At 36.7% G+C, this 21,647-nt stretch overlaps 1 protein-coding gene across 1 annotated transcript in view; it reads right to left on the bottom strand.

Annotated features, from left to right (window-relative positions):
* Positions 1-1,654: 1,654 nt before the first annotated feature.
* Positions 1,655-21,647, bottom strand: part of GPR149 (G protein-coupled receptor 149) — a 47,928-nt gene continuing 27,935 nt past the window's right edge. Inside the window, exon 4 of the mRNA XM_006090331.3 lies at positions 1,655-2,227. Within this exon, the coding sequence (XP_006090393.1) occupies positions 1,655-2,227 (573 nt within the window). The remainder of the gene's footprint in view (positions 2,228-21,647) is intronic.

The following is a 21,647-nucleotide window of genomic DNA, read 5'->3' as shown; positions in this document are numbered from 1 at the left end:
AATAGAATAATGCAAGGGTAAGATATTTAAATATAGCACAAAATATCTATAAGGGTGTTATATCATTTCTTATTATATCAGGAACACATTTTTATAGTCACAATGACATTAAAGTGTAAGTGGATTTTACACTGATGTAGCTGAACCTTCTCCTCTCTGATCAAGGCTTGGGAGGAGGAAACACTCAAGCTTAGGCACAGCCCCTGTAGAGGGTTTTTGTAGATTCAACCACTGTTGGGTTGGAGTTTGATGTGTTATAGGTTACTAATGTGATACTGATTAGCCTTCCAAGCTGTGGCTTTGGGCTAAATTATCCTGGTATAGTGTCAATACAGCAGAACATTTAAGTGTATCCATGGTGTGGTTAATTCAACAACCAAGTTGTTTTTGTTTTTCAGTTGCCACAGCATAGGCCCAGTTACAGTGGGGGTAGGGGTGGGGGTGGGAAGGATGGGGACACAGAAGGGAAAGAGGATATTACTATTTTCCAATCAAATTCTCATGCTCTTTAAATATTGGTTTTCATTAATCTTAAAATATGTACCTAACAATCATTTAGTAAAATATATTGGATTGTTTCTTTGCTTGAGATACTCATATCTTTGAGAAAGAAAAAAGCACCTAAAGTTGGAATATTATTTGAACTAAAATTTTCTGTGCTTTAAAAATGGCTAAGAAAGTTTGTCAAATCTGCAGCTTTAGAAACAGACACTTTTGTTTTGGACTTAGAGGATTTTTCTCTACTTTACCCAGAAATTTTGTTAGTCTAGTTGGGTGTACCTCACAGAAAATAATTTGGCAGTTTTTCCTCAATTTCCATTCAATTAAAGTGAACAGTTCTAGAAATGATGAAGTTTATATTTACAACCTTTCCTAATAATGTTTCGGTTAAAGACTATTTGTAGTTCCACTTGTAACATACAAAGTATTTGTTTTAAAGGCAGTCTTGACATACTGAAAAGATGAAAAGAAAACACTGTTATATTAAAGAGAGAAAGAAAATTTAAAAATTCAGTAAACAATTTGTATTTTTATAGAAATGAAGGAAACAACTATTTACAGACTAGGGGCATGCATGGTTTGAAGTTGGAAGTTAATTTGCAGTTTTATACAAGAATATATTTTCTAGACATCAGTGCAAAGTTAAAGCTGTAACTGTAATAAGCTTGCTTTGCTAATCACATTTCGGCAAGCCTCTTCCAACACAACTCAAGAGTTTTGCTACATTTCTTTCATTCCCCAAATGTCTTTTCCCCCCTTGCAGTTTAAAGCCCAACATTATGTGTAGAAACATGCATGGGAACAGTATACTCATTAAGCTTATATAATTTTTTGTTTACTCTGATGTTGACAAACATTGGCAAAACATTAATAAACTAGGCCAAGATTTGATTTAGAAAAGATTTTTAGAAATTGGATAAGAAACAAATCTTTTAATTACCACAGTGTGTGATCATTAAAGTGACACATCAAAAGCACTTAAATGTTTGCACTATTTCCAGCTGTTTGCAGTACAAATAAGTAACTAGTATATCTGTAAAGCTTATGTAAACCAACAAATGAAAAAGGAAATCAAAGAGCCTTAGAACAAAGGTGTTAGTTTAGCGGGGTGAAGTTGAGGCACCATTCTTGCCTGTACTAGACCAAGTGGTCACTAGCTACCCTTGCTTTCTTCCTCTCTCTTCCTGTAAGCTTGATTTAACAACTGGATTTCCTCTTGGTAGCCATCCCTCTCTTGATGCTGCCTTTTACTGTTCTGCCTGTGTGCTTCAACGGTGTCTGGGATGGAGATGTTGATATTACCATCAGGATTACTTGTGGGTAAAAAGAGAGAATACGAGGCTGTTTCTCCTAAGTCACATGAAACAAATCTGTTTTCTTTCCGTGAGTAGCGTAGGGATGGAGATCGGACCTGTGTGGAGGACTGGCTGATGTTGCTAATGATCGACACAGTGTCCAAGGCCTCTTCATTATCACAAATTTCAAGAACCTCCAAATGTATTTTTACACTGGTGTCCGCAAATGTGGATGGAGAATCTTCTGAGTTTGGTTCATGGCCAACACTTTTGGATCGATAGACTTCTATTTTCTTAGAGGCTGGGGTTATTTTCTGTCCTTCTGTGCTTACCTCATAGGTAGAAAGAGATAGTGTTTTCCCTGTGGGGGCCTGGAGAGACACCATCCCCTGGAACGCACACAAGGGAATGGCAAGGCCACCACCGGAACGCTGGGGACAAAAACAAAATAGTGATTATTGAAAACTAGTTTCTGAGATTAGGCCATTTAGAAAGTCGTTTTATTCATCAAAATGGTAATTTTTTGCTAATAGAGATCTATTTCCTTAGAAGCCTTTTACAGATAATGGCTTTAAATTCTTCCATCATGCAGTTTGTTCTAGATCAAATACAACATCTAAATGAGGGCAGTCAGGAACCTTTCTTTGAGGATATGGGAGATATTTCTATTGCTGAAAACAAAATTTGTGTATTGATGGGCAGCAGGAGATGTTTTCAAGAGAAGAATATGAGCATAAAATTAAATGCAATTTATAATCTAGAATTGCTTTTATGTATTTGCTACATAGTAACATTGAGAGGTTTGCATAGATTGAAAGCACCCCAGTCCCCCTTAGAATGCCAGAGAGAACTATGATTCAGGTTAGGTACAAAAAATATTTCAATGGTTAGGTTTGCGCACACAAAAGAGGAACCAAGTTTCACTGAAACTGTGCTACAGTATGCTTATTTTTCCACAGAGAAATCACAGTCGTTTAGTAAACCCAGTGATCAGGAACTCCCCCAATATCTCTGCAAAAACTTGCCTAAAAATTTAAACCTTTTTATATTTAAAACTTTGTGTATTAAACTTTTTTAAAAATTGTACTCACCATTGAGAAATATTTAAGAAATGAAGAAAATACCAAATTTTATGATAGTCTGTACTTTATGTTGTTGATTCATACCTTTATTCTTTTAATGGGCTCCTTTTTTGATTACATGTTAGCCTCAGAAGAAGATATGCCAAACTACTAGAGCAGAGGTTCTCAAACCTAGGTCTCTAGATCAAGCATCATCAGTATCACCTTGTAACTTGTAAGAAATGTGATTTTTGAGCTCCATTCCGCAACTACTTAATTAGAAACTCTGAGGGTGGAGCTCAGTAATCTATATTTTATTTAATTAATTGATTTTTTTTTGTTAATCCTGACCTGAGGATATTTTTTCCATTGAATTTTAGAGAGAGTGGAAGGGAAGAAGGGAGAGAGAGAGAAAAACAAACAAACATTGATCAATCTGTACTTTAAATAAGCCTTCCAGGTGATTCTGTTGCATGCTGAGGCTTGGGATCCATTACTGTAACTAAAGAAATGACATAGCCCTTCATTCATTCAAAAAGAAGGGGCTATGGGATGGTTAACCTATACATTTATACATGTGTCACCTGTAAAGCCTGGAGATACTAACTGAGGAGTGTTAAGAGTGTTGGCTTAAGAGTGTTTTTCCAGTAGGGGAATTAGCATGAAGGCTCATGGTGTTTTGCCAATTTAGGATGATCAATCTCCCCAGTGTGTCTGTGACTGTCCCAGTTTTAGCACTGAAATTCCAGTATCCCAGGAAATCTCTCTATCCCAAAGAAACCAGAATGGTTGGTCACGCTGTTAGCCATGGGCATTTTGTATATGGACCTAAGAGTGGCTAGAGAAAGTCCAGGACCAGGGTCCTGCTATTGGTGAATAGTTTGGATTCTCATCTACTTGGAGAATTTTTACAGGAGGATGCCTCATGCCATCATACCTCACTCCTTGAATTTAGGGACCATGAAAAGTACAGTCTAGGACATGTGAGACATGTCACTAGGCTTTCCGTTATTCCCTATGGAGAAATCTTGAGCTCTGTTTATCTATCAGGAAACCTGGGAACCTAACTTGAGGGCCTTGTCCTTTCATAAACTTTGAAATCTTACACTGTAAAGATCAGTTTACCCTTCTGCTGAGGCAAAGAACTTCACCAGCTTCACATGTGTGATGTTGACTGAAGCAGGAGAGACAGAGGGACAATTCTTAGGTTCATTGCAGTACCAGAGAATTGTTTGAGTGGCAACAACTTTTGGCAAAGGAGAAGTGACTTTTATTTATTTATTTTATACATTCATTCATGAAACATTTGCTGAGTACCTATTATGTGCACTATCCTGAATTTAAATTGGTTGTACAGATATACTATAAACTATACATATAATACATATCCTATATAATAAAAGCTTAATATGCAAATTGTCCCCTTGACTGGGAGTTCAGCCAAGGGGCAGGGCTGGCTGCGGTGTTGGCAGGTGACAGCCGCTAGGGACCCTACCCATGCAGGAATTTCATGCACTGGGCCTCTATATAAAGATTTACTATACTTGATTCAAAGACTTCACAGGTAATTGGGTGAGATAGACGTGAAGAAACAAAATAAAACTCTAAGTGTCTATTAGAGATAGGAACCAAGTTTTGTGGGTTTAAGTAAGGCATGACAACATCTGGTAGAAGATTTCATATAGGGTGGTATTTGACATGGATATTAAGAATCAAGAAAAGATTTAGGCCCTGGCTGGGTAGCTCAGTTTCTTAAAGTGCTGTCCTAAAATTCCAAGGTTGTGGGTTGGATTCCCGGTCAGGGCACATACAAGAAGCAACTAATGAATGTGTATAAATAAGTGAAACAATAAATTGATATTTATCTCTCACTCTCCCTTTCCTCTTTCTCTCTAAAATCAATCAGTACATAAACATTAAAAAAGAAAAAAAAGATGCCCTGGCTGGTTTTCTCAGTGGTTAGAGCGTCGGTCTGCAGACTGAAGAGTGCCAGGTTCGATTCCAGTCAAAGACATGTGCCTTGGTTGCGGGCACATCCCCGGTGGAGGGTGTGCAGGAGGCAGCTGATCAATGTTTCACTCTCATCGATGTTTCTGGCTCTCTATCTCTCTCCCTTCCTCTCTGTAAAAACTCAATAAAATATATTTTTTAAAAAAGAAAACAAAAAAAGAAAAGATTTATAGTTTTAAATTTACAGTTTTGAAAGCCATTCTTTCTGAGTAATAAGTCATAAATTAAAGGGCCAACTTAAAGGTTTTCCATCCTGAGAAAATCTTTGTTATCAAAGTCAGAAATTTCTGGTTTTTTTAAAAATAAAAATTGACAGACATTTATATAATCAGAAAATCTGACTGTCATTTAATAATGTGAATTATAAATACCTCGCACAGCCTTCTTTATTCTGAAAGCTAGTTAACCTGAAAGCTGAACTTCCTTACATTACAATTTATTGGAAGAAGATAAAAAAAACCCTACATCAGAACTTGAAAAATTGTTTATAAGTTTTCTCTTTGATATAGAATGTTGCATAAACAGAGTCCTATGGATTATTATATTTAAAAAAAGAAAAATGTGCCCAGCCACTGTGGCTCAGTGGTTGAGTGTTGTCCTATGAACCAGGAGGTCAGGGTTCGATTCCCAGTTAGGGCAGATGTTCAGGTTGCAGGTTCCATCCCCAGTAGGGGGCCTGCAGGAGGTAGCCAATCAATGATTTTCTGTCATCATTGATGTTTTTCTCTCTCTCTCCCTTTCCCTTCCTCTCTGAAGTCAATAAAAAATATATTTAAAAAGAAAAAAGAAAAATGTGATGAGAAAACTGAGTTACCAGTGCCCAGCAGTATTGGCACATCTATTTTAAAAGCACATTTGTTAGAGCATCAACAGCATAACATGTCTTTATACCATATACCAACTTGAATCACTGATGAGCAGTTAATATAAAAGCAAATATGATAAATAATTTTTTGTGTGTCTGGTTTTATACATCCACATAATGCACATTTTAGTAACTCTCCCTTGCTAACCTTATCTTTAAATGAACAAACAAGCTTTACTGAGTTATCAAATGACAGCTCATTAAAATTGGTATTTGAGAGTTGCATAGTGCCAGAGTTTTGCTAAGTATGAAGTCTCATTATTCTGAAATAGCACACTAAGTCTTTTGTTATCAAAATTATTTTGTGACATCTTTTTTCTTTCATGCATGTTTATAATAGCTGAATATATGTGCTGACACATTGTGTATATATCTGTACATGTAACACACTAGTAACATGAATATGAAATATACATATATTTTAATGCAAATATTGAAACATTCTGATTTAAAATGATGGTCTCCACTTGAGAGTCATAAAAGTAAAAACACAGAGACAGATTATATAGAAACAGTTCTGAGCATATATCTTTATACTATTAATCCAAAACTGGCAAGTTAGTTTTAGCAAAATAGTACATTCACTTAAGGCTAATTCAGTAGTTTTAATTTTATTGGTTATGAAAGTATTTAATGTTTAAGTTGTTTTGGTTTTAGATTTATGTAAGAAGTACTAGTGTAAGGTTTATGCCAAATTTTGTTTGTATGTCTTTAATCAAAATCAAAAATTTGATTCAATAAGTTCATAAAAAATGTTTTCTTTAAAAGAGACTATTATTTAAGTTAGAGAAACATTGCGTTAGTGGAGGGAAAATAGGAGCTTGGACTAAGGGAGTAGTAATAGGGATAGAGATTCAGGGAGGGACCTGACAGAATTTGAGTAAAATCAGCAGAATTTTCCACCTCTTTTAGGATATGGAGGGAGGGCTAAAATGGAGAGAAATCGGAAGCTGTGAGAACAGACATTCAATTACTATTAAGTGCTAGCACTGGGCTGGCTGGTAGGCCTGTAGCAAGATGAAGAGGCTTTCAGGTCTTAAGAGCCCATAGAATACAGAAATAACGAAGCTCGCAAACAATTACATTTTCCTGTGATTCATGCTACAGTAGATCCAAGCTGAAAAATTGTGAGAATGTGGAATAATAGCACTTAACCGAGGTGGAGGGAGGGAAAAGGAGGCCTAAGAATCCTTCCCAGAGCAGAGCTCAATTTTTATAGATGAGTAAAGATACCATTTTAAGTTATAAAAGTAAATTGTAAAATAATATTAATAGTATGATCCAGTTTTCTTGTAGAAAAACACCTACCAGAAATGAATCCAGTAAATTATATGTTTACAGGCATAAAAAAAATAGATACACAGGCATACACATATACATATTGTAGGCATAGGAAAAGGTTTGAAAAAACTTTTTTCTGGAAGTAGATGGGGAAGGATTTCAACATTTATATTTTACTAGAGGCCTGGTGCACGAAATTTGTGCATAGGAGAGGGCGGTCCCTCAGCCCAGCCTGCATCCTCTTGCAATCCGGGACCTCTCAGGGGATGTCCGACTGCCAGTTTAGGCCTGATCCCTGCAGTCAGACATCCAGCAGTCGGACATCCCTCTTGCAATCCGGGACCGCTTGCCCCTAACTGCTCGCCTGCCTGCCTGCTCAGTGTGCATGATAGCGATTGGTCATTATATGTGTATATATACATATATTTAGAAATATATGTATATATTTCTAAATTATATGCTGCTATATATGTATATATGTGTATATATACTTAGGTAATAGAGGGGGCAGAGAATATGAAATATTACTAGAGGTCATCAAGATACAGGGGTAGAGTAATGAGTGTGGGTTGCCTCTGATGGTAGTCAACCTCAGAGTTCAGTTTGGTAGTCAGTTTGGAGTTTGTGTTGCTTTGGGGATTTGTGCTGTGTTTGGGGTTTGTTTTGCACTTGGGGTTTGTGAACCAACATTCTGTATTTGGGTTTGCACTATTTTTAGGTTAGGAGAAAGGAGACAAACCAGATGGAGAAAATAATTATCAGAAAGGAAAAAGATCCTCCGGCCCTAGCCAGGCAAAAATTTATAGCACTTTCACAGTGGCCAGGGTCTGTATTAGATTCTCCGCACTTATTTTATTGAAAAAGTATTATAAACATTTGAGTCTAACAAGCTGTCAATGTTAACATTAAGTTAAAATAAACAGAGAATTCCACTTCAAAAAAATAATTATAGTACTTGAGTCACAAGCTGCAATGTAGCCTATAGATTTGCAAACCATTGATAAAGTTCAAGAACAATTTCAAAAAAAGACTAAAAGTAAAAAGCAATAAAACCTGACAAGAAAATTAACATTAATTGTAAGAAGGAGATAATATAAAAAACTGTTAATATTGGTTTAGTTTATTTTTATCTTTGTACTGAGTTGAACAGTGTCCCCTCCAAAGTTCATCTCCACCTACAGCCTGTGAATATGACCTCATTTGGAAATAAGGTCTTTGCAGATATCATCAAATTAAGATAAAGTCATACTGGATTAGGGTGAACCCTAATTTTAGTGACTCCTTTTCTTTTAAGGAAAGAGAAAATTGGACATAGACTGACACCGGGAAGATGGACATGGAAAGGAGACAGCAGTTGGAGTTACGTTGTCATAAACCAAGAAGAAAGGATCCTCTCTTAGAGCCTCAGAGGAGTAAGGCCCTGCCTACACCTTGATTTTAGACTTCTGACCTCCAGAAATGTGAGTCAATAGATTTCTGATGTTTTAAGCTATCTAAGTTTGTGGTGATTTGTTATGGTTGCCCTAGGAAACTAATGTAATGTTTCATGCAAAATATTACTAAAACACATATGTGAATAGACATTTTACAGAGTTTGATAACTGCCCGTTTTCTTCTGGAGATTAGAATTGTGGCATTTCTGTTAAATCCACATAGACTGAAGTCTCCTTAAAGGAAGATTCCTTGTTGCTCTTTATTTTCTCTGCTATCTATCACAGTGGCTGGCATATGGAAACCCCTTAAAAATATGGGTTAGCCTGGCCAGTGTGGCTCAATGGTTGAATGTCAACCCATGCACCAAGAATGACCAGTTTCACTCCTGGTCAGGGCACATGCCTTGGTTGCAGGCTCGAGTTCCAGTAGGGGGCATGCAGGAGGCAGCCATTTATATTAATGTTTCTCTCTCATCGATGTTTCTGTCTCTGTCCCTCTCCCTTCCATTCTCTCTCCAAAAAAGGCAATAAAAACATAATTTAAAAATATGTATTTAGTTAGGTGAATAAATGTGTGCATGACAATGAATCTGAAACAATGACTTTGTAGGCTTTTTAGATCGCATATTTTAACTTCCTAAAGCATAAAAAATAAGATAATCTTTTTAAAATGTTGCTGCTTAAAATTCATTTTTTATATTTTAACAGTGCTATGCATTAAATGATAATAGTTACAAGTACATCAGAAAAACATATAAAAACCTATTTTTTAATAAAAATAAAATAGAATATTAGGGGACTGAATTGTGTGCAAAAGTTTTGTGCATGATAAAAAATGACAGCTTCAGAGAACATAAAACTTCTCATTTAGTACTCTCTGCTTTCTTTCCACTTGAAAGTCAATGAATTAGCATAAACTGTTGGGAATAATGACAATCCATTATTGTTGTATTCCTGAGTGTAGGTGGCTGGAAGCTTTTTTGTTTGAAAATGAAAAGCAGTCTCTAAATCTCAGAAATGCTTCAGGAGGAGAAAGCATGCCATGTAAACACATTAGCACAAACAATCTGCTCTGATAATTGATTCAGACTGACTGGCCTTGGGTATATTGAATCTTTTTTCTTCTTCACTTTAAGCCTCCAGGTGAATTCAGAGTGAAATTACAATATAAAAGAGTTGCTCCAAAATTTTCTCCTAACATGATGAAGTATGCTGTTGATTATCTAAATCATTCAAGAAAAACATATTGGGATAGCACATAGGATCCTAGCAATCAGCAGAGATCATGCAGTTTTAGTTTCTCATTTGATATTGGGAGAACTGACAGCCCTGGATGGGAAACTGCTTGCCCAGGGTCACATCTATATATATAAAAGACTAAGCGACTGTTACTACCGAACAACCGGAACGACCGGTCAACGAGTTGCTATGACATGCACTGACCACCAGGGGGCAGACACTCAATGCAGGAGCTTCCCCCTGGTGGTCAGTGCTCTCCCACAGAGGGAGCATCGCTCAGCCAGAAGCCGGGCTCATGGCTGGCGAGCACAGCTGCAGCGTCAGGAGCCTCTCCCGACTGAGCGGTGGTAGAAGGTGCAGTGGGCCAGGATGAACACAAGCGGCGCCCAGCCCTGGCTCGGGCTCCTCCCTGGCCACCTGCTGCTTGGCACACTGCTACATCCCTCGGGGGATGTTTGACTGCCAGTTTAGGCCTGCTCCCTGCAGGCCAGGGTTGCTGCAGGAGAGCGTAGGCCAGGCTGAGAGCCCTCCCTCCCCTGTGCATGAATTCGTGCACCGGGCCTGTAGTAGGTAATAATATCAGGACTGGTACCAGGTCTCAGGTTTCTCTTTCCACTGCATCATGCTGTCACTTTATAAGAAATCTGCCTTAGCCCTAACCGGTTTTGCTCAGTGGATAGAGTGTCGGCCTACGGACTCAAGGGTCCCAGGTTCGATTCCGGCCAAGGGCATGTACCTTGGTTGTGGGCACATACCCAGTAGGGAGTGTGCAGGAGGCAGCTGATCGATGTTTCTCTCTCATCGATGTTTCTAACTCTCTATCCCTCCCCCTTCCTTTCTGTAAAAAAATAAATAAAATATATTTAATAAAAAAAGAAAAAGAAATCTGCCTTAGCCAAGAGTGGATCATGGGTTTTCTGCCCTGGAAACTAGAATTCTGTTATTAACTCATGAGCAATTCAAGAGACTGACAATTTTAATATAAATTAAGATCGTACAGATTATCTCTAGATGATTTGGGTAACTTAGGCATGTAAAAGTACAGTACTTTGAGTAATAAGTCATGTTGACCATCTAAGGTGGTTTGGGAGATAAGAGACAGGAACACTTAAAAAATAGCAGGGAGAGCAAGAACTCTGTGAAAAAAACAATTCACTAGATTTTTAATAATTTACTTTTGGAATTTTATTTTCATATATTCAACTCCCAAATATTCCTGTGTCATACTGTCACCTTCATTTAAACATTTAGTAAACCTATGTTTGCCCCACCCTGTACATTTTCTTATATACTTTTCACATCAACCATATAAAATAGAAACACTCCTCATCCCAATATTGTGGATGACATAATTGAGTCATGGGGAGATAACTCAAGTTAGTAAATGTCATAGTCAAATCCAAATCAAGGATAATCTGCTCTTAGCTGTTCTGCTCTTACTTCAAGTCATAGTGTTGGCAGATAAAATATGAATAACACCTCACTCTCCTAATCTACCTAGAACCTGCAAAGTCCTATGGGAACAAGAGAGTGAAGTACTGCTATAGAGTCACATACACCTACTTGCCTTTGAACTCAGTTGAGCCCCTATCCCTGTAATCCTTACCTCTCCAAGCTTCAGTTATGTCACTTGCAAAATAGGAAGAATAAATGAGCTCATGCATGTTAAATGATTAGTTGAGTGCTTCACACAAAGTGCTCCATAAGTATTGGGAGGTGAGAGAGGAATCCATGACATTTTTGAGATTTTTAGTGCTAGTGTCTACTACCGGTAGTTGATATAAGGAGCTTAGGAGGATATAGGTAATGTAATGTTACTTTTAAAATGTTCACGTACTATTCAGGCAGCATATTCCTCTGCCCTATTTTATTCTAATTGTCTAAATATACAAAATAAAAGCCAATGATTACTGGAATGGATTAAAACATGACCTGACTATACAATGTCTACACAGAACTCACTTCAAAGGTAATGATATAGGCAGGCTGAAAGTAAAAGGATGGAAAAAGATATAGCATGCAAGCATCAATCAAATAAAGCAAAAATGGCTATATTAACATCAGATAAAATAGACTACAGAGCAAAGAACATTACTAGAGACAGGAAGGATTATTATATAATGATAAAAGAATCTATCTACCAAGAAGATAGTAATTCCGTGTATATGTCAAACAACAGAGCGGCAAAACATGTAAAGCAGACTGCAGAAGAGAAATAAGAAGTGGTCAAATTCACAGTTATAGCTGTAGACTTCATCACCTTTCTCAATATAGATGCAGACATCCTTAACAAATATTTGCAAATGGAATTCAGCAGTCAATAACAAGAATTATACTCTATGACTATGTTGGGTTTATTCCAGAACTACAAGGCTAGTTTCCATATTCGGAAGTAAGTTGATGTGATCCACCATATTAATAGGCTGAAGAAGAAAAATCACATGATTACATGAATTGATGCAGAAGAACTATTTGACAAAATTCAACATCCATTTATTATGAAAGAACACTAGGAATAGATAGTAAGTACCTCATCTTGATAAAGAGCATCTATAAGGATGCTACCACTAACATTATCCTTAATGGTGAGACACTCCTTTCACTTAAGATCAAGAGCAAGGCAAGGATGTCAGTTCTTACCACTCCTATTCAGCATAGTGCTGGAAGTTCTAGACAGTGAAATAAGTCAAGAAAAGGAAATTAAAGGAACACATATCAGAAAGGAAGAACTAAAACTGTTAATAATACTTACAGATGACATGATTGTTCATAGTAGAAAATCCCAAGGAGTTTACACAAACTCCTAGAACTAATAAATGAGCAAGTCAAAGTTGTCTATAAGTTAAACTTCCAGAGTCATTTGTATTTCTATATAGCATTTAACATATGGACATCACAATTGAAAATACCGTACCATTTATAATTACTTAAAAAGTGAAATACTTAGGTATTAGTCTAACAAACCTGTATAGTACTTATATGCTGGGTACAATACCATTTATGAAAGAAATGAAAGATCTGAATAAATGGAGAAACATCATGTACATGGACTGGAAGACCTGACATAGTAAAGATGTCAGTCCTCCCCAAATTGATATATGAGTTTAATGTAATTCCTATTAAAATCCCATCAAAATTTTTTTGCAGATATACACATGATTATTCTAAAATGATTATTCCAAAATTTCTATTCAAGAATAATTAGTTTCCCCCAAATGGATATAGTGGGAATAATAAGTCTACCTAACTTCAATTTAGCTACAATAATCAAGACTGTGTTATTGGCGGAGGGGATAGATCATAGATCAATGGAATAGAAAAGAGAACCCAGGAGTAGTAGACCCACACATATATGCCCAACTGCTTTTTAACAAAGGTGCAAAAACAATTCAATAGAGAAAAGGTAGCCTTTTAAACAAATGGTGCTGGAGCAATTGGATATCCATAAACAAAAAAATTAACCTAGAACTAAGTTTCATACTTTATTCAAAAATTTACTCAAAATGGATCATAGACTTAAATGTAAAACTATAAGACTTTTATTAAAAACGTAGGATAAAATCTTTGAGATCAAGGGCTTGGCAAAGAGCATGATCCATAAAAGGAAATTTATAAATTAGACTTCCTCAAAATTAAAAACTTTTGTTCTGTGCAAATGCAGATTCTGACTCAGTAGGTCTGTTGTAGTCTTGAGACTCTGCACTTACTAAAAGCTTTCAAATGATGCTGAGGCTCCTGGACCACACTTTGAGTAGCAAAGCACATATAATCTGTAAGGCTCTTTATAATACAAATATTACATTATTTTGTGGGTGAATGGATTTTATTTTATAGTGTTAGCAATGCAGAGAAGTAGAGAAAAGAATTCAAGTTCAGTTGAAGGAATAATAGAAGTTCCCCAAAGAATTGAAAACAAAGTCTTATCTTTTCAAATACCTGTAATATATTCTGATGCTTTATTCAGATGACATCTATTGCAAATGATGAACCATTCTGATAAATAATCTGATAAAGAACCATTCTGATAAATAATCTGATAAAAATAAGTTTCAGCATGAATTTTTATTCTACATTGATCTTATGGCCAAAATATAACCTCTAAAATGAATATAGCACTGCATTTAAATTATTTTTTATTTATGGAAAATCATATTCTCAAATTTTCAGTTCATACTTTTAAAAATTTTATCTGAGCCCATGAGCACAACCATCAAGGTTATAAGAAATCCAGTGGGAATTTTGAATTTAAGTGTGTTGTTGTTCTTGAGAATATTGGATAAGTTTTTCCATTCTCTGGTGTAATAGATGCTAAATCTGTTATCTCTAATAATGACATTTCAACTCAGATATGATATATACAAATATATATATATATTTGTATATATATACAAATTTATTTTCATGTGTTGCTAATTATTTTTCTAATGAAATAGAGAATAAATTGTACCTTGAAAGGAAGCATGCGTTGATTTTATTTAGAAAAGAAATATGATTTTTATAGAAATAAATGAATCCTAAGAAATGAAAGTTTTCATCATATGATTTCACTTACATGTGGAATCTAAAGAACAAAATGAACAAAACAGAAACAGACTCATAGAGAACAGACTGACAGTTGTCAGAGGGAAGTAGGCTGGGGGGTTGAGAAAGAAAGGTGAAGGGATTAAGCACTACAAATTAGTAGTTACAGAATAGTCACAAAGATGTAGATTACAGCCCTAACCGCTTTGGCTCACTGGATAGAGCATCAGCCTGCGGACTGAAGGGTCCCGGGTTCGATTCCGGTCAAGGGCATGTACCTTGGTTGCGGGCACATCCCCAGTGGGGAGTGTGCAGGAGGCAGCTGAATCGATGTTTCTCTCTCATCGATGTTTCTAACTCTCTATCCCTCTCCCTTCCTCTCTGTAAAAATCAATAATAATAATAATAAAAGATGTAGATTACAGCATACAAAATACTAGTATAGTCAAGAGTTTCGTGATAACTCTGTATGGGGCCAGGTGGGTACTTGAAGCATCAGGGGGACCTCTCTGTAAAGTAAATGATTATCTAACCACTTTGCAGTATATATGAAACTAATACAGAATAATACTGAATCAAAACGAAGTGAAATAGTTTTTTATCTTAATAATAGTAATTCAATTGGGTATTGTATCAGTTTGGAATATATACTGAAAATGGTTGTATGAAAAAATTTTCTCATACTTCATTGACCAGAATTAGATCAGGAATGAAGACATATTTTAATTTGTAACACAGTTTCAAAAAATAAATACAATGTTTTTGGTAATATTGCTCTTACCCTAGAAAAGATATTAAAATCATGTTGATGTTATTTGTAAAAGTATAGAAAACAAAAATGTTTTTATCAGACAGCATGATATAGTAAAAAGATCAAACCAAAATAATTTATGGAGACAGATAGTTGACTAAGAATATCCTGGGACAGGGGATAGTGATAGATTAAGAGTAGGTGGGCACATGGGAATCTAATTGGTGTAAGAAAAAGATTTTAAAATGGATTTATGGTGATGATTACACCACTTGGTAAATTATTGACTTGTACATTTGAAATGGCAGAATTATATAATATGTAAAATATTCCTCAATAAAGTTATTTTTGAAGAGCATTTCAGTGACATTCAGGAGACCCTGAAATACAGTACATGCTCTGACACTAAATAAATAGGTCTATAGTGAGTACACTAAGGATAACTTCCATGTGACTATAATTGTAAGAATTTTAATCTGTTTTGAAAAAAGAATCATTCAACACTATGTAGCCTATATGGATATTACAAATTATATAAATTAATGGGATTTTCTTCTAATTTTTTTCAAAATTACATTTTTTACAAAGTGTGAAAAAATTCTCCACTTTCTTTTATATATTTTATCTAGAAAATTATTTAAAAGTCTAATGTTTTATACCTTTAAAAAAGACAATACATGCCATTGGACACTGATGTTTTTTAGGCAGTATAGCTAAGCTGGGAATTCCATTCTTCAGAATCCCCTTCCTGTATGCTTCCAGGTTAGACTTGATCAAGACAGGGACTTGCTCAATATTTGGAAGGTGGAAACAGAGCAGTGGCCATAACCATATAAAGCTCTTTTCACAGGCAGATTCAGAGACAGAAGAGGTACCTGGCAAGTACCAACTTGTCATCTACCTTTCCTGCTCCTCATCTATAGTTTCTTCCTGACTACTGGGATTGTTGATCGGCAATGGCCTTGATCTACATCCAGATACTTGGCTGTGGAGCCACAGAGGTTGTAGCTTATTCAGAGGCAACAGTTTTTCATAGACATCTACACAAATTCCCCCTTCATATTCTTACTTTGGTGGCTGGACATACTTGGCTTTCTCAAGTTGACTGATTAGTAACTTCGTCTCTGACCTTCCAACTTCTTAACCAGACCTTCACTTCCCCACAATTCTGAATGAGTCTCTTAGTCTCTTATCCCATAACAGTCATAGTGCTTCTGTTCCTCTGACTAAATACAAAATGCTGCAAAATGAAAGAATAGTAAAAAAAAAAAAAAAAAAAAAAAAAGCAGTGATTTTTAATTAATTAAAAAAACCAAATGCACTTATGGGTGAAGGTGGTTGAATATAGTTCAGCCACAGAATCTCATCTATACTAATAAAAGGGTAATATGCTAATTAGACTGGGAGACCTTCCAGATGTTCTTCTGGACAAAGCCATGGTGGTGGGGCCGAGGTAGAGGCGGTTAGAGGCCAAGAGGGGAGGGCAGTTGTGGGTGATCAGGCTGATGGGGGGCAGGGCTGTTGGGGGTAAGCAGACCAGCAGGGGGGCCAGTTGGGGACAAGCAGGCCATCAGTGGGGGTCAGTTGGAAGTGATCAGGACAGCGGGGGGGGCAGTTTGGAGTGAGCAGGCCAGCAGGGGGACAGTTGGGGATGAGCAGGCCAGTGGGGAGGGAAAGTAGGGGCGAGCAGGCTAGCAGGGGGGGGCAGTTTGGGGTGATCAGGCTGGCGGGGGGGCATTTGGGGGCAAGCAGGCCGGCAGCGGGGGGGGGGAGCAGTTGGGAGCAAGCAGACTGGCAGGCAGAGTGGTTAGAGGCAATCAGGCAGGCAGGCAGGCAGGTGAGTGGTTAGGAGCCAGCAGTCCTGGATTGCGAGAGGGATGTCCGACTGCCGGTTTAGGCCTGATCCCTGTAAACTGGCAGTAGGACATCCTTCGAGGGGTCCCAAATTGGAAAGGGTGCAAGCCAGGCTGAGGAACATACCCTCCCCCGTGCACGAATTTCGTGCACCGGGCCACTAGCTCAATAATAAAATGAAAAAAAAAAAAGAGAGAGCAGCCATGATTCAAGCAGCCACCAAATAAAGAGAGCACTCAGCCTCATGCATAAGCTTTAAAAGTAGTGGCTACAAAAAGAAACAAAAGATTCACCCACTTCCATAAGTAGTTGTACAAAAAGAAGGGTCATATTCTTAAAAATATCCAAGAATTCTGGAGTATAGACTCCATTTTGGCAAGAGGGGATTTGGAGCGTTGGTTCTTAAAATATACAGATAGTCAAAACTATTTTCATAATGCTAAAGCTAAATTATTTGCCATTTTCATTATGTTGACATGTTCACTGATGGTGCAGAAACAATGACAAATAAAACTGCTGGTACTTCAACATGAATCAAGGTGGTTGCACCAAATTCTACTAATAGGCATTGTATGTTTCATTACTACACATATGTGCATGCGCGCGCACACACACACAATCCAGTTTCACTTAAGAATGTCCTTGATGAGGTGATTGTTATTATTACCCCCATCTTATAGATGAGATAACTGAAATACAGAGATCTTAAGTACCTTTTCAAGGTTAAACAGATAACAAGTGGTAGACAAGAGATCCTAATCTGGGCAGTATGGCTCCTGAAAAAAAATTATACAATCTAATCATTCATTCACTGTATTTTTATTGAGTACTTAATATGAGCCAGACACTATTCCAGGGACTTGGATTATAAAATAATGTTCCTTCCTTTCTTTCTTCCTTTCGTCTTTCCTTCCATCCATCTATCTATCCATCTTTCACTCTGTATATGTGCACAGAGAGCTATGTTTCTTTCTAGGTAGTATAATTTTAGGTTATTTGCCTCTCTCTTCTTCAGTACTTTTATGTATTGTTTGATTTTAAAAAATAGTGAGCATATGTCATTTTTATAAAAACAATGAAGTCATTGTTAAGACAAAACCTAACAACTGATTTTGCTTTTGAAGAAAACAGCAAGTAAAATTTCGAATCTTAAACTCAAAGGAGTATGAAAAGACTGCTTTGTTCTTTTGTCTCACACTTAAATTTTCTTTCTTCTCATGACTTACAAAGCAATAGAACATGAACTGTGGAAATTGTTTTCTAAGGCTGATTTAAAAGACAAGGTCTCCAAAATCTTCCCATCCCACACAGCAAACACTATAGTAGTTCTTTTAAAAATATTATTACAAAGGTTCTTTAGAAAAAATTAAATAAAAATCATAGTGATATTATTGGATCTCAAAAAAAAGAGAATGCTAATGATGCAGTTATACATAGAGCATGAGCCATATGCACACTCTGGGAAATTAAACACTTGCTTTCAGTGGAAATGGGTTCTTGAAAGTAAAAAGGATATACTTGACTAGTCTTTTTATTCCTATGGAAAGAATAATCCTATATAATAAAAGGGTAATATGCAAATCAACTGAACAGCGGAACAACCGGTTGCTATGATGCGCACTGACCACCAGGGGGCAGACACTCAATGCAGGAGCTGCCCCCTGGTGGTCAGTGCGCTCCCACAGGGGGAGCGCCGCTCAGACACAAGACAGTTTTTCCAGTTTATAAAATTCTTTCTTGTCTTATGTGTTTATATTTGTCAGAATTGATAATCAGATTTTTTTGTTGTTATTCAAGGAAATTTGGTCACTGTATATTTTAGGAATGCACATAATGAGAATAAGAGATAGAGTTCATCCTGTCTTCCACCTTCTTGTATACAAGGGCTAAAGAGAATGTACATGGCTTGGTTCCAGGATTCTGTATTCTTTTCTGCTTTTCTCTGGACTCTTTGTTTTATGCAACTACACCTTAACTCTTCTGCACCAGAATGATGTGTGGGATTTCAGAAAACAATAATGATCCATGGAGAGAAGTAGATGTCTAGTCGTTGCTTCATTCTTAGTGCTTAAGACAGTGTTTGGCATGTAGTTGTCCCTTAATATTTATCAAATGAATGAATGAAAAGGAAATGGAAGAAGCAATTTTAATCTTTATATCTAATAGAAGAATGGGGTGGGGGGGAAGCTGCTATGGAAAAAAACACAACAACTCCTAAAGAAAATAACTTTTGGGGTGATTAGAGTTGTCTGGTCAGTTTTTAAAAGTCTGAGCTCTTTAAGAGCTTGTCCACATAGCTAAAGAGACTCACACAAGTCTTAACATTCTCCAAGAGTCCCAGATAGTCAGTGATTGGGGTAAGGGCTGTAGTTCCCCATAACACCCAGGAATGAAGCGGTGTTCCAGACTTATACCAGGCTTGGTCAAAATACACAAAAGTGAATATCATATTTTTTATAACAAAGGAGAGGAATACTGACATGCCAAATTTTTTGGATTAGTGTGTATAGCCCAGGGGGCATTTTTAAAAAATATATTTTTATTTATTTCAGAGAGGAAGGGAGAGGGAGAGAGAGATAGAAACATCAGTGATGAGAGAGAATCATTATCGGGCTGCCTCCTGCATGCCCCCTACTGGGGATCGAGTCTACAACCAGGGCATGTTCCCTTGACCGGAATTGACCCCCTGACCCTTCAGTCCACAGGCTGGTGCTCTATCCACTGAGCCAAACCAGCTAGGGCAGGGAGTAAGTTTTAATAGAAGAAACAATTCATGGCAAATCTTAGGAAGCAATGAAAGATTGAAAAGCAGTCAACTGCTGGCTTATCTCTTACTTTTGTGGTACCATGATTGGAAGTGCATCTTCAATTCTCAGAGAAACTCGTGGAATGGGCTGAGCAAACTTACTGGCATTTCCAACAAACCACCCAACCTTCCTAACAAAATACTATTGCAGAGGCACTTAATAGGCTTGTTCTCTCCAGGTAGCCTTCCAAGTCTTACATAATGTGGTACAGTTTGGGCAAAGAGAAATATTTAGAACTAGCTATTTAGCAGCTTTGGACAGAGGTCTGTTTCTGGAGATTCTAATATCCTGTGCTCCTTAGGAAATATTAAATATGAAATTTCAATTCAAATGTTCACCCAAGGGTCAATTTTTATTATTGCTTGCTTCCTTTCCTTTGAGTATTCTATCTGTTAATACGCAATTTTATTTGTGTTACATAGGAAACATTACCTTAAAAATTAATATATGATTTGAAAACATTTTGTCCTTAATAGTTGCATGCCAAAATTTTACATTGTATAAATATTGTATTTTTTCAAATGACTTCCATCATTTAAAAAGCTTTTTTCTCTCTATTGAACTCTATTCAGTACCATCATCAATGCTCACCATAGGGCTCTGTGTAGGTATTAAATCTATATAAATTTCTGTCCAAAATACCTTTAGGCTATTTTGTTATCTTGAAACTAGGACATTATTTTTACCAGAGGACTACATGTGGCAGAATGTTAATGTTTAACATGCTGAATGGATCCTAATACTGAGAATTATCATGAACCATATTATATTTTCTCATAAATCATAAAGTTCATTCCTTTTTATTGCCAAATAGAATCCCATTGTATGGGTATACCACAGCTTTTATTTATTCTCTACTTGATGGACATTTGTACTGTTCACAGTTTTGGGCTATTATGAATAGTGCTTCAGGAATATATGTTTTTATTTCTCTTGGGTATAATCCTAGGAGCAGAATTGCTGGGTTGTATCTATATATGTAAAAGCCCAGCGACCAGAACAACCAGAACAATGGGTGGCTATGACACACACTGTGGCAGCTAACCAGCCTGATCTGGGCCCCGATCGCCCCACTCCCTGCCCCTGAGCTCCACCCCCCACCCCCCGCCGGCCCAGCCCAACCCCACCCGTGCACAAATTTGTGCACTGGGCCTCTAGTGAGTTTATATTTAACATTTTTGGAAACTACCAAACTTTTTTCCAAGATGGGCATACAATTTCACATTCTACCAGTATTGTTCCAATTTCTTTTTATCCTCGCTAACACTTATTACTGTCTGTCCTGTTGATTGCAGTCATTTTAGTGGGTGTGTAGTGGTATGTCATTGTGGTTTTAATTTGCATTTTTTCTAATGATGTTGAGGATGTTTTTTATATTTTTAAATTGAGTGCCAACAAAATAAGTGTGTGTGTGTTTTTTGTTTGAATTGCTGTATTTTAAAGTTAATTCTGTTCTGTTGGTCTCCAAGTTTTTCTTATAACCAATAATTATTCTTAAATGTTCCCTATCATATCAGAAATGTCTAACTGCTATAAGATGTTTAATACAAAGTTATTACATTTGGTGGGAGTGGGGTGAGGAACTGCAAGTTAAAACAGATTTTGCAATGTATAGTGTGGAACGAATTAACAACTTATTAAGATCTAATTGGGGAAATTAACAACTTATTAAGATATAATTGGAGAAATAAAGGTAAGGATTTGAAGTCCATTTATACAAGATCAGGGAAGTCAAATGTTATTAAGTTATAACATTCAAAATTAAATTTGGTGATATGCACTATTTTTCTTAAAAGATGTGATTAAATTCTATCACAAATTTCTTAGGAATATGCATTTTTCTTCACAAGGGAGTAAGGGGAAATATCCTCAATCTAAATCAGTGGTTCTCAACCTGTGGGTCGCGACCCCTTTGGCGGTCGAACGACCCTTTCACAGGGGTCACCTAAGACCATCCTATATATCAGATATTTACATTACGATTCATAACAGTAGCAACATTACAGTTATGAAGTAGCAACGAAAATAA

This window comes from Myotis lucifugus, unplaced genomic scaffold (assembly GCF_000147115.1).
Source record: "Myotis lucifugus unplaced genomic scaffold, Myoluc2.0 scaffold_70, whole genome shotgun sequence".
NCBI classification, from domain to species: Eukaryota; Metazoa; Chordata; class Mammalia; order Chiroptera; family Vespertilionidae; genus Myotis; species Myotis lucifugus.
The sequence above is the reverse complement of the archived record's forward strand: the minus strand, read 5'-3'. Positions and strand labels throughout refer to the sequence as shown.